The 12,158-nt window shown below is 39.1% G+C and overlaps 1 protein-coding gene across 1 annotated transcript in view; it reads left to right on the top strand.

Annotated features, from left to right (window-relative positions):
- TMEM182 (transmembrane protein 182) overlaps positions 1 to 11,717 on the top strand; it is a 40,416-nt gene extending 28,699 nt beyond the window's left edge. The window contains exon 5 of the mRNA XM_089681245.1: positions 783 to 11,717. Coding sequence (XP_089537371.1) covers positions 783 to 1,006 — 224 coding nt within the window. The 3' untranslated portion in view covers positions 1,007 to 11,717. The remainder of the gene's footprint in view (positions 1 to 782) is intronic.
- Positions 11,718 to 12,158: the final 441 nt, after the last annotated feature.

Below are 12,158 nucleotides of genomic sequence, written 5' to 3'. Positions count from 1 at the left end.
ACATTGTCATGCTTAAAGTTGCAGTTGTAGCTAACAAGTGTTCCTTTCAATGAAGGCATTTTTTCTTTGCTTTATGTGCCCACACTGGCTAATTTTCCCTCCCTACCGGTATCAGAGATACAACGTTGTAGAATAGAAAGAGAGAGGTTACAGTTAGGTGCAATCACAAAAAAACTTTTACAGTTGCCATTTACCCAGGCATTCCCAAAGAGAGATTTTCACTCTTTTCATGTGTCATCTGTCAATGATGCCATGTCTTCTCCTTTTTTTTAGTTATGATTCATTTCCCTAATAAGCACACAGATAGCACTACAATGTTGGCAGAACTGCACAACTTTTCCCCTCTCAATTTTTTGTTATAGTTCCAGGATACATAGCAACAAATCAAACCTGTAGTTGTAATGCTTTCAAATAAATTATTTATAGCCCTTACCTGTGAAAATAATTATATTTCATGCCCTGTTCTAAGCATATCATTTTTACTGAGCCATTCCCCTCTCCTGCTGCACACCAAGATTTTTCTACAAAAGATATTTACTGTTCAGACACTTATTTCAACATCAATATGATCAATTGAAAAAAAACAAAGTATATGGCTAATTTAATAATTTTAGACAGTTTTTTACAGACGTTTTAGTAATAAAACACACAGAGCAGTGGTAAACACTTTTTGAAATAGTTACTTTTTAATAAATACTTGAAATATACATGTTTATTATTGTTGGGGTTGTGATGATTATTTTTTGCTATTTATAATAACTGAGAATGTTTCATTTTTTCAGGTATATTTTTCACCTTTGTTGTTGTGATGCACGTCATCTGGGTCCAGAGTGTATCAGATGTGAAGGGTTACCAGGATATGAGACAAGAGGATTGCCCAGGTTACACAGTGGACATTCGCTATGGGTGGTCCTTTATGTTAGCTCCATTCGGCATCTTTTTCTCACTTTTGGCAGGAATGCTCTTTCTCTTAGTAGGACATACCATATTCTTACACATAAAATAACGTTAATTAAATCAGCTTAGAGGCTTCATCCTGAAAATGCTTTATAATGTCTTGGATGATAATGGACACAGCAGTTAGTGTGTTACTACTTTATTTTACATTGTACTTTATTTGTGGATTGACAATGTTTTATTTCTGTATCCAAGTTGCAGCATGTCATATAAATACCTTTGTTTATTATGTTACCGTAAGACCAAATGGTAGAGAAGTTAGCAATCAGAAGCTGTATTATATCTGTTATATTTTCTGTAATTTCTGAAATGTGTTTAATAGATTATTGAGTAAAGACTGAGGGTGTAATTTCATCTGCTTATGCGCTGCTTGTTCTCATCCTAAGGATCACATAAACATACTTCTTGGTGCCTAAAATAGAGTACAGTTGTTCATTTGGTTTCAGTGCCAGCAAGTGTGATTCACATGTATAGTATTTCTCTGCCAGAAAGTTAGAAGTGTTTTCGTTTTTGTGCATGCTAAATGATATTCAGAAACATTAATGAAAAAGCTGTATTTTTTTCCTGTTCTTTGAAGGACATAGTAGGTCTTTCACCTTTGAGTTTACTGCCACTTACAGGAGGATTGGACACTGGCAAACAAAGGCCAGTTCAGGATAAGCCCTTCTACTAGCAGCACGCCTCAGTTGTTGGTAATGTACTAGGAGGATGGATGCTCTTTTTTTCACTTCTGCCTCATAAAAGACTAGCTTTTATTTGTTATTATATCTTTTTCTCATTCTTTCTCTTTTTTTCGTAACCCCTTTATAACCGTTCAACACTATGTGCAGTGGCAAAAAGGTGGGCTGTAACACTCGCACACTACACATATGCATTGCAGAGTGGTCAATGTTTATATGCTGAGAGCACTGTCACTGTGTACTCTCATCACAAAGACCAAGCTGTCAAAGATTGGTAGCTGGCAGGACCGGAACCGGCCATGTGACCACTGTAACAGTGGTCACGTGATCACCAATCCTTCCCATCCCCCAGGCATTCTGAATCATTTAAATGGATGCCAGGGCAGGTGGTACACTGCTGCTAGAGCTGAATGCAGCTATCTGACATGGTTGTACTCAGCTTGGACACTGCTGGACCGGATGTTGCAGGGATCCCCTTGAAATGACCTTTGGCTACTGGTTTCTGGTGTTTTCCAGATTCTGCTCTAGTACATGTTAGCCACAAAGTGTTTTCCAAGTCCAGAGCCACTGGCATTGTCTTTGTGCATGGCCTGCCTCTGAAGACTCACTTTGTAAGTGGACCAGTAAGGCCAACTACATAGGTCACCAGGTGCATTTCATTGAAGGGACAATGTCTTTTCAGAGCTACTTTGGATACCATTATCATGGATGCTACTGGTGGCAAGAAAATCCATCTTCCTCAATGGAAGGAGCCTAAGGATCAGGCTTCAAAATCTGCTCCCTCTCTATCGGTTTCATTTAGTTTCTCCACTCCAGCAACATTCCTGTCCAGATCTTCTAAGCTTAACTCCCAGTCCACCCACAAGGTCTGGGGCTCAAAGTATGCCAAATCCTGAGACCCAGACCTTCTGCAGCATGAAAGTGTGCTCCACTTTCCAAAGTGAGGGTGATGTTTATTAACCTTTGGGGGCACTTGGATTGCTTGCATCACAGATCCTGGATGCAGGGGGTGGTCTCCAAGGGCTACAAGCTGGAGTTACACTCCCTGCCCCCTCCTCAGTTTTTTACCTACAACCTTCTTGTATCACTCACAGATTCCAAGATCTCTATCAAGTTCTTTTGGATCTCCTTGATCAAGGTGTTATTTCCTAAATGTCTGTGGCAGAACTCATGGGCTGCTCCCACCTATTCACAGTTCCCAAACCCAAATGAGGCACGCAATCCAACTTGAATCTGAAAGAACTGATTGAACATATTTGAGCTAAGATATTCTACATGGCTTCCCAATGACTTTTCATCACCTCCCTTTACCAGGCAGACTTTCTAGCTTCAGTGGATATCAAGGACGTATCAGCGCATCAGTGTTTTCTGTGCTTTGCCATGGCACTCTTACAGTACCAGTTGGTGGCCTGCCTTACAACCTCTTGTCTGCACCTGGGGTGTTCATCAAGGTGCTAGTCCCAATACAAGCCCTGTTTCACTCTTGTGGTATCCCCTTTGTGGGATACTTGGATAATGAGGTCTGTCAGATAACATGGCTTTGACTGTCCAGATGTTACAGCAGTATGCATGAATCCTAAAACTTCAGAAATTGTTGTTAGAATCTAATTATCATTTTGAGTATCTGGGTCTAGCACTGAATACAGGCCAGATTTTTTTTCTACATGAGAGACTTTGGATTCTGCTATCTCAGATTTTCAGTTCAGAATTTCATCTGTGTTTTCCATGAGAGTATTGGATCTGATGGTAGCCTCCATTGAGGTAGTCCTGTTTGCCCAGTTTCACTCTAGACCTCTACAACATAATATTCTGTTGTCATGAGACAAGTTAGTCCAGTTCCTGGACAGACCAATTTGTTTTGCACCCAGGACCAGGTTTTTACTGGCTTGGTGACTCAAAAACTGTCACTGGAAAACTTTCCCCCTGTCTTTCAGAGTATCCATATGATGGATGCCAGCCTGTTGGGCTGGGGGAGAGTTCTGAGCACCTTGTTGGTGCAGGGAAGTTGATTATCCGAAGAGGAACATCATAGACCTTAAGGCAATTTGACTGTCTCTGCATTGTTGGACCCTCCTTTTGGAGGGTCAACCATTCCAGATTCAGTCACACATCACCATGGTAACATATATCAATCATGATGGAGGAACCAGAGGCTTTGCAGTGGCAATAGAGATAGCTTGCATCCTGTCTTGAACAGAACTTCACATTCCAGCCTTGTCCACCGTGTATATCCAGGCATGGACAGTTGGCAGGCAGACTTCCTTAACCACTGGATTCAGGGAAGGAGTCCCTACACCTGGAGGTATTCCACTATTACTGTCACCGTTGGGGGATGCTGGATGTGGACCTCTGGTGTCCAGGTTCAACAACAAACTGGATAGATTTGTTTCCAGGCACAGTGATTTTCTAGCGCAAGCAGTTAATGCTATAGGGAGTCTGTAGGATCTGTAAACCCTGATGTATGTTTTTCTACCCTAAAACTTATTCCCCAACCAATTTACTATCCTATGCTTCATTATCGCTGGCTTTAACAGCATACTGTAGTTGTTGGTACCTACCACTTGGTGTTACATGTGATGTTAAAAATAAAGAAAGCTACTTCCAGCATGGTGTTTCATCTGACATGGAAAACATACTTCACTTGGTGCAAGCCATTGAGTTTCCACCCAAGTTACTCCATGGAATGACTCCTTTCCTTCCTGAAGCTGGATCTGGACCAATGTTTGGCCCTCAGCACTATCAACGGTCAGATTTCTGACCTTTCTGTTTTGTTTGAGACCAAACACAAAAAGCAAAGGGACACACTGACCTAGTGCATTTCCTCCATTTAAAAATAAAATAGCATAAAATTAACAAAGCTGTTAAAATCACAAGAATGTAAAAAGTCCTATGACAGAGTCTCATGGCACCTTCAGGACATGGATGACCAATATGGAAGACTTTTGTAATACTACGTAACAAAATGCAAGTATGTTGATTTCAAGGAATATGCCCTCTTCCACAGAGTGGTTGCTTGCTTAATTGCCCACCCCTTGGCTCTACAACTAACCAATCAGGGGGTGAAACATATCAGAGAAAGAGGCAGCTGGGTGGAGTGTCTGTGTTTGTTCTTGTAAAATAAATCTGATTTAACTACAATTAACTGGTGTGCGACTCCAGACTATGTACATGTGGTGTGTGGGAAGAACAAACTCTGAAATAGTGTGCAAGCACAGGTTGTAGAGGGAAACTGCCCCTGTCCTTAGAGTGGCACTGCATCAATATTGAGTAGTTGCCAACCCCTCCGTTGGACTGCTTTGAGGTGTCGTTAAGATGGAAGACGTCATGTGTCCCTCAACGGGTGAGAAAAAAAATATCATTTTTTTATTCACTGTAAAATCATTTTCATGAAGTCCTTTGAGGGATACAGGTCCCAACCCTCTGTGTTTATTATCATGCTCTTAGTACTGCTTTGCTACAAAACTGAAGGATGCTTGCAGTAGAAGGGATTATCCTGGACTGTCCTTGAATTGTTTTGTTTGTTTGAATACTTTCCTCCTGTAGGTGGCAATATTACATGAAGCTGAAAAACTTCCTGTGTCCCTCTATGGATTTCAAGAAAGGATTTTATGGTGAGTAAAAAAATCATGTTTTATTCAGCATAAATGGCTAAATGTTATGTTTTTAATAAATATTATGCTGTTTTGTTTATTTAGTGTTGGAATGCCTTTTGCAGTTTAAGGAAGATCTTTTTATAAATACACATATGTATAACATTATTTTCTAGATGCAGAGCACCATTTTCTTTGCAGGGTTATGCTTTCTATATCTTTAACTTTGAGGCCACTAGTACCAATATGTTCTATGGGGCCTATTTATAAAGGCTAATACTGCTGTACTCTGGTATTTTCGATGTCAAATGTTGTGTCTGACACTTTTACTTATCCATAGTATATTCAGGTAAAAATAACCTACCAAAATGCATATTTCTCACAAATTTTCAATATACTGAAGACTTTCATTTTATGTTTTAATAATAATTAATAACCCATGGTCTCCATACTGTGGCCAAGGGCCTGGGCCTATTCTTCTCAGTGACACCAATGAGGGACATTATCCCTCCCACTGAAGCAAGCAATGGGACACTATTCTTCCCACTGCCACCAAAGATGGCTTTGGTTACTTCCACTGACACCAGGAGATTTTTTACTCCCACAGTCCACCCCCGCACAAGTCTGAACAACAGTAAACTGGCCCTTTGTTTAGAAAGTATGAGAACTGTGATTTACACCAAGGTAAACAAAACCTATTCCATAAGTCATAGAATGAAGCTAGAGAATATAATCTTCCCAATTATTTTTTAATTTCCATATTGTATGGCTTTTATTATGAGTTGTATTACTTTTCTTCTTTTTAGTGGCAATCTTAAATGTTGAAATGATATAAACTGGAGAGATGATTAGAAATAGGGCAAAATGTAGCAACTATTTCACTAGCCTTTATTAATAGGCCTCAAAGCTTATCATGTTATTAGTGACAATAGAGGTGCAAGGTGTGTTCCTTCTTACAGGAGGAGCTTAGGGACCAAGGTATTCCTTGGTGAGTATGTGTTAGCTGTAGTCATGGACAGGGCAGTGGTAGTGACTTGCTAAAGGAGAATAATTTTACTTACTTTAGCTATGCGTAGGGGGATTATAAAATTACATCAAAAGATAAATTTCCCTTGGACATGATTGAAAGATTGAAGTAAATGCAGTTTCAGTAATCTATTGAGCTAAGTAAAGAATTAACTCCCTTAGTCAGCCATCTCCTATTTAGAAAAATATAAAGCATCTGTAGATAGTTGGAATTAGTGTGGTCCACATTTACTGTATATGTGCAAAGCTGTTTTGTGCTTTTACAGTCTCAGAGATTGTACTGATATAAATAATTTATGTTATAACAGAACGCTTTACCTGTACAAATATGCAATTCGTAACCTTAAAGCAACTGTCAATTTGGACTGTGCACTTTGTGGTACCAAACAAATATTTAGGAAGAAGCATAATGAATATTTCTAATTAGTGTAATACTTCATGTAATAGCTTTTTAATAAGGTATATTATTATCATATTTGTTGAAAGCATTCTTTCTAAACCCTTTAAATTTTATATTGGTTAAGTATATGTAGTCATGAAAAATAATCTTTCATTTTTAATTTTTGTTATTTCTAATTCACTTTAATATGAAACTATTAATAGGTCATTACAAAATTTGAAAGCTGCTAATACCCACTTGACCTGCAAATCAACTTGTCATCCTCCTTTTTAGGTTCCATTAATTTGTGAGTCTCAGAGTTATTCAGCCAGCAAAGCTGAAATCCACAACCTACATAGTTGCTCTATGTCAGAAAGTAGTAAAGCCAGAAAATGGCAGCACAGAAACTTGCAATTTTTTCAGAGAAGCTGAGGATAGGAGCTTCCATATTTTTATTGTCACAGGTTGTCTTTGATATCTGCAAGTATGAAAAGGACATATGTAGTTATGTATGTTGTACAAACAGGACTGTATTTGCTATATACCTAAAGTGAATCTGTGCTAAAATCAAAGTGTGACTACAACTGTTCCTTGTAAAAAAGTTAGTCAATACTTGCCTCTTTTATTGCCTGGGTGTCTTAATGTGACATAGAAATTGCTGCCTCAAGATACTTCAGAAACTGATGCTCCTGGGAGTGTTGGAATCCTGGTCCCTAGCTGCATTCACTGGTTTCTACTGCTGACCTGTAAGTCACTATTGTGTTCTGTGGTGATGTAGGAGCCAGCAAAATAAATCACTGAGTGCGGCAGGGGGCCAGGAAACCAAAACTACCAAAAATAGTTTGAGGAGTCTTGAAACCATGATTTCTCCACATTGCATTGGTATTTGGAAGCAATGGCAGCACGAGGGACAAGTTCTAACCATCCTCTTTGAAAGGAACAATTGTACTTACAGTTTAACTTTAAAGTGGAATAGCTTTAAGACAAGACATGATAAAAACAACATTGTGTACAGCGTCATCACAGAAATTAATATATGATAAATGTATTGTTCACTTATTGTGAAGATTGTTTGTTTTTTTTCTTTCTGTTGTTATTTCATTGCTGTTGTAGAAGCTGATCATTTAACACATTTACAAGAAAATGTATAAAGTGTGTGGTTCAGAGTAAAAACAAGGTAGCAGTAAAGAAGGTAAAAGCAAAGCCCTGAAAGCAGTAGTAAACTGAAAGAAAAAAAAAAAAGGTCCCCCGCAAGGTAATGTCATAATGTGCTAGTATGCATCGCACACTAGTACATTATGTAAAACGTACCTTAAAATGAAGCCCTCTAGCGGTGTGCTGTCACCTCTGACAGGGCTTCCATCTTCACCTGGTCTTCCTTTTGGGTTCGCGAGCTTTGGCCATCTGATAGGCCAGTGGAGACGTTACTCCCGCGTGGGTGTCCCGGGCCATGGCACAGAGCTCTGAAGGAATGCAGTGGGTATGCCGTTCCTTTAGAGTGCATGCACCAGCTTTAGAAAAGAGATATTCATTTTACCTACAGATAAACTTTATTATAAGCTTACCTGTAGGTAAAACTAAAAAAAAGAAAACATTTGTTATATTGCAACTTAACCATTACTAGATGTGGTGGCTGCAATAGTTTTCTTTTTTAGGCTTTCTCTCTTCTATTTCCATCTGGTAATCCAGCCAGTAAATCTGTTATTTTTCAACAGAAAGGTTGTCTTCAGGGGCGGACTGACAACTCATGGGGCCACCGGGCAATAGGGGATCATGGGGCCCCTGTGTCCTTTCCCAAACTCAAAAAAAGCCTATGAAAAAGGTACCGGGGCATTTCATGGGGCCCCCTACTGACCCCGGGCCCTCGGGCAGTGCCCTAGTTTCCAAATGCTCAGTTCGCCCCTGGTTGTCTTGCATTTACAGGGTTAAGACAGACCATTAAAAGGTAAGTTTTCCTTTGGGAGCATGTTACATGTTCCACCCACTGCTTCAGCCACTGCCTGATCCCCCCCCCCATCCCCATGACAGTAACACGGGGAGAAGTTCCCCGTACTAGCTACCACTTTTTTAAAACAGCGCGTCTGCATCATTCAATTACAGAGCACAGCAATCCCTCTGCTGCCTATATTACATAACATATAACACATAGCTGTTCATAACACATTGCCATTAACTTGGAAGGAGGACTTCTAAGAACTTTCTATTCTTATCAGGAGTTTTGGGAAAAAAATTAAATATTCATATTATATAACATTTAATAATGTAAGTGTACTAATACTGTGGGACTTCTTAAAAGCATGCATAGCATGTAAAGAAAGTGTACATATTATTTTTTAGCAGTACTGTTCTATTTCTTACATAATAAAGGTCCATTTTTAGTTTATTCTCATGAAATAGAAGAATGAATGAAGGATATCAGAATTTATTTTAATAATGTGTGAATGAAAAAATAAAAGAACTCACTACGCCAAATAATTCAGGAGTGCTAGTTTATGAAAATAAACATCCATTTGAGGCTTTTTAGCTGTATTATGAAAGCGACAGCTTTAAATTTCATCCTCAGTGCTGACCAACAATACTTGGCCATAGGAAAGAAATGCTTCCTAAAGTTACCTATTAACAACATATTTTAAATTTTTTCTTCTTATCCATTGAGATTAACAGGAAATCATTTACCTTCAGATTATACTTCCGCATACTGGAAGAATGGATGTTGGCAATGTGTGCTAGGAGGATGGACATCTTTTCTTCAGCTCTGATGTATAAAAAACTAACTTATTTTTACTAGCATTATTTTTTCTTCAATTTTTTTTTTCAAATCAAAAACTTTCTATGTTGCTCCTAAAGCTGGTCTATTCAATTGCTGCTATCTAGCATGGCAGTTCTTAGTTTGCCTTTCGAGTACTGAACTATCAACTGCAGGGATAGCTCAGAAATAACCTTTGGGCACTGGGCTCTGCATAAGGTACCAAGAGGGTTAATACTGTGGGACTGGCTACTAATGTCTTTCCCATCATACAGCATCAAGGATGCATATCCCTACTGTTGCTCCTGCTATTTCAAGGAGCCCTATGGAACCACTACTGTTGAATTGTTCCTACTGCTCCCCACCAGTGACTTTGGTCATCTCTGACCATGCGGCCTTTGCTGACTGCCAGCTGTCTGATTTGAATGTGACTATTGGAAGTCTTCCCACATGCCCTGAGCCTTAAACTCTCTCACTGCTAGATGGTCTCACCATGTCTGGTTGTAGATACGAAAGAGATAGTCGCACTGTAGTGGCTGCCCCCAGCTCACATTCTACTGACGATCCAGGGCTACATGTAACAAACTCACTAATGCTGCTAACAACTGCCTTGAATCATGTTGCTCTTTGCTCCTACAGTCTATCCCACCATTGCAGTCTTTCCTAGTTCTTTGTGACCATTTTCTCTGTCCTCTCACCTGAAGTTTTTATTACAGTCAATGCAAGGCTTTCTGGCCTACATCACTCAGTTATTTGCTAACTCTAACTTCCCCTGTAGGTTCTCTATTTGATTTGCCTGTTGCCTTTGCAGCTTATGAGCCATCAGTCACAGAAGCGTTGGTTGAGTCCCTCCAATTCTGTCTGATGAGGAGTTGAAGCCTTCTGCTCTCATGCTAAAGTTTAGCGAGATTGTTACAGCTCTTATCAATGTGATACACATCACTCAGAACCAGGATCAGCTTGTTGCTTCTACCTGTGTTCCTTCCTGAGTCATTTAGAGCCTCTAAGAAACCTACATTTTCCCATTGAATATGCTGTTGTAAGTCTTCTTTTACAAAGACTGCAGACATCCTGACAAGATATTTGTTCCAGCCAAATGCATACTAGTATTTTACCTGTTTGAGGAGGACTTTGGCCTACTTCCACTGTGTGTCTGGCAGTGTCATACCTTAACAAAGCAAATAAAATAATGGGAGCCATTTCTAGAGTTTTGGAGTCCGTTTCCTGCTGGCAGGTCTTGCTCTTCACCCCATCTAGGCTGTGACGTTACTTTTGCAAACCTTGGCTGGTTGGGCAAAGTCCCTTAAAAGTGATCTTACCACTGCTGTAGTTGATCCCTTGATTACAGAACATTTGGAGCAAAACAAATGTTTTGCTCCCTAATCTATGCCTTTCCTCCTTTGAAACTTCTTCATTGACCTAATATGTTCAGTGATGCATGAGCAGCCCTACCCTTTTGTGTATGTGCAAATTAATTGACCTTCCACTGACATCTATCTCCTGGGTTTCGGACAGAACCCAAGCTCTTTTCTATTCAGCAGTAAGGTCCTTCAAGAAGCTCTTTGAGCTGCAGACAGTCCTCAGTTCTGTTGGTTTTTTAATGGGCCTGTTAGCTGTGTTGCCCACCGCTTAGTTCTTTCAGATATCCTGAAGGTGAATGACTTCCCTTGTCCCTCAATGGATGAGAAAGAAGATAGGATTTTGGTATTCACTGTAAAATCTTTTGACTTGGAGTCCATTGAGGGGTACGGGTCCCATTCCTCTGTGTTTATGATCATGGTCTCAGAACTACTTTGCTACAAACTGAAGCATGCTGGTGGTAGGAGGGGTTGTCATGGGTTGGCCTACTATCTTTGTTTGCCACTGTACAATCCTGTAACAGACAACAGTATAACGCGAAGGTGAATGTTTCCCTGCATCTCTCAATGGACTTCAAGAAAAGGAGTGAGTACAGTGAGTACAAAATCCTATTTTATAGTTTTTGTGTAAAAACTTAGTTCAAATTGATAATAGTTTATAATTATTTCCAGTGTGTAATTAGGGTGAATATTTTTTGATATGATGGTTGGAAGAAAAAAATGCTGTCTGTGTGTGTCCTTGTATGAAATCCAAGACAAACAATTGCCTTGGTAGCTCTAAGCAAATCAACTCCTGTATATAAAATGTAGTCATATACAAAACTGTTACTTCTGCAAGAATATTGAAATTATAAATTATCCTGTATTCAGTGATGTAAAGCACTATATATTTTTCATATCTACTGTATATCTGCATGATTGTATATGTTTGTTTTGTGTGCAGTGTTATTATACTCCATATTAAAGGACAAACTGACTATGCTTTATTGTATTTATAATCTCATGTTTCTTTCACTGTCATTTTCATATAGTTGATGACCTTTAACCGCTTCCATACAGGGCACTTTTACCCCCTTCCTGCCCAGGCCAATTTTCAGGTTTCAGTGCTCTCACACTTTGAATGACAATTGCGCAGTCATACAACATTGTACCCAAACTAAAATTTTGTCATTTTCTTCACACAACTAGAGATTTCTTTTGGTGGTATTTAATCACCGCTGGGGTTTTTATTTTTTAAATTAACAAAAAAGACCAAACATTTTGAAAACAAACACGTTTTTCCTTGTTTCTGTTATAAAAGTTTGCAAATAAATAATTGTTCTTCATAAATTTAGGCTAAAATGTATTCTACTACATGTCTTTGGTGAAAATAACCCAAATTAGGATGTATTATTTAGTCTGTAGGAAAGTTATAGAGTTCAC

Source organism: Staurois parvus, unplaced genomic scaffold (assembly GCF_062004578.1).
Source record: "Staurois parvus isolate SC_StPar_1 unplaced genomic scaffold, SC_StPar_1.0 ptg000262l, whole genome shotgun sequence".
NCBI classification, from domain to species: Eukaryota; Metazoa; Chordata; class Amphibia; order Anura; family Ranidae; genus Staurois; species Staurois parvus.
The sequence above is the reverse complement of the archived record's forward strand: the minus strand, read 5'-3'. Positions and strand labels throughout refer to the sequence as shown.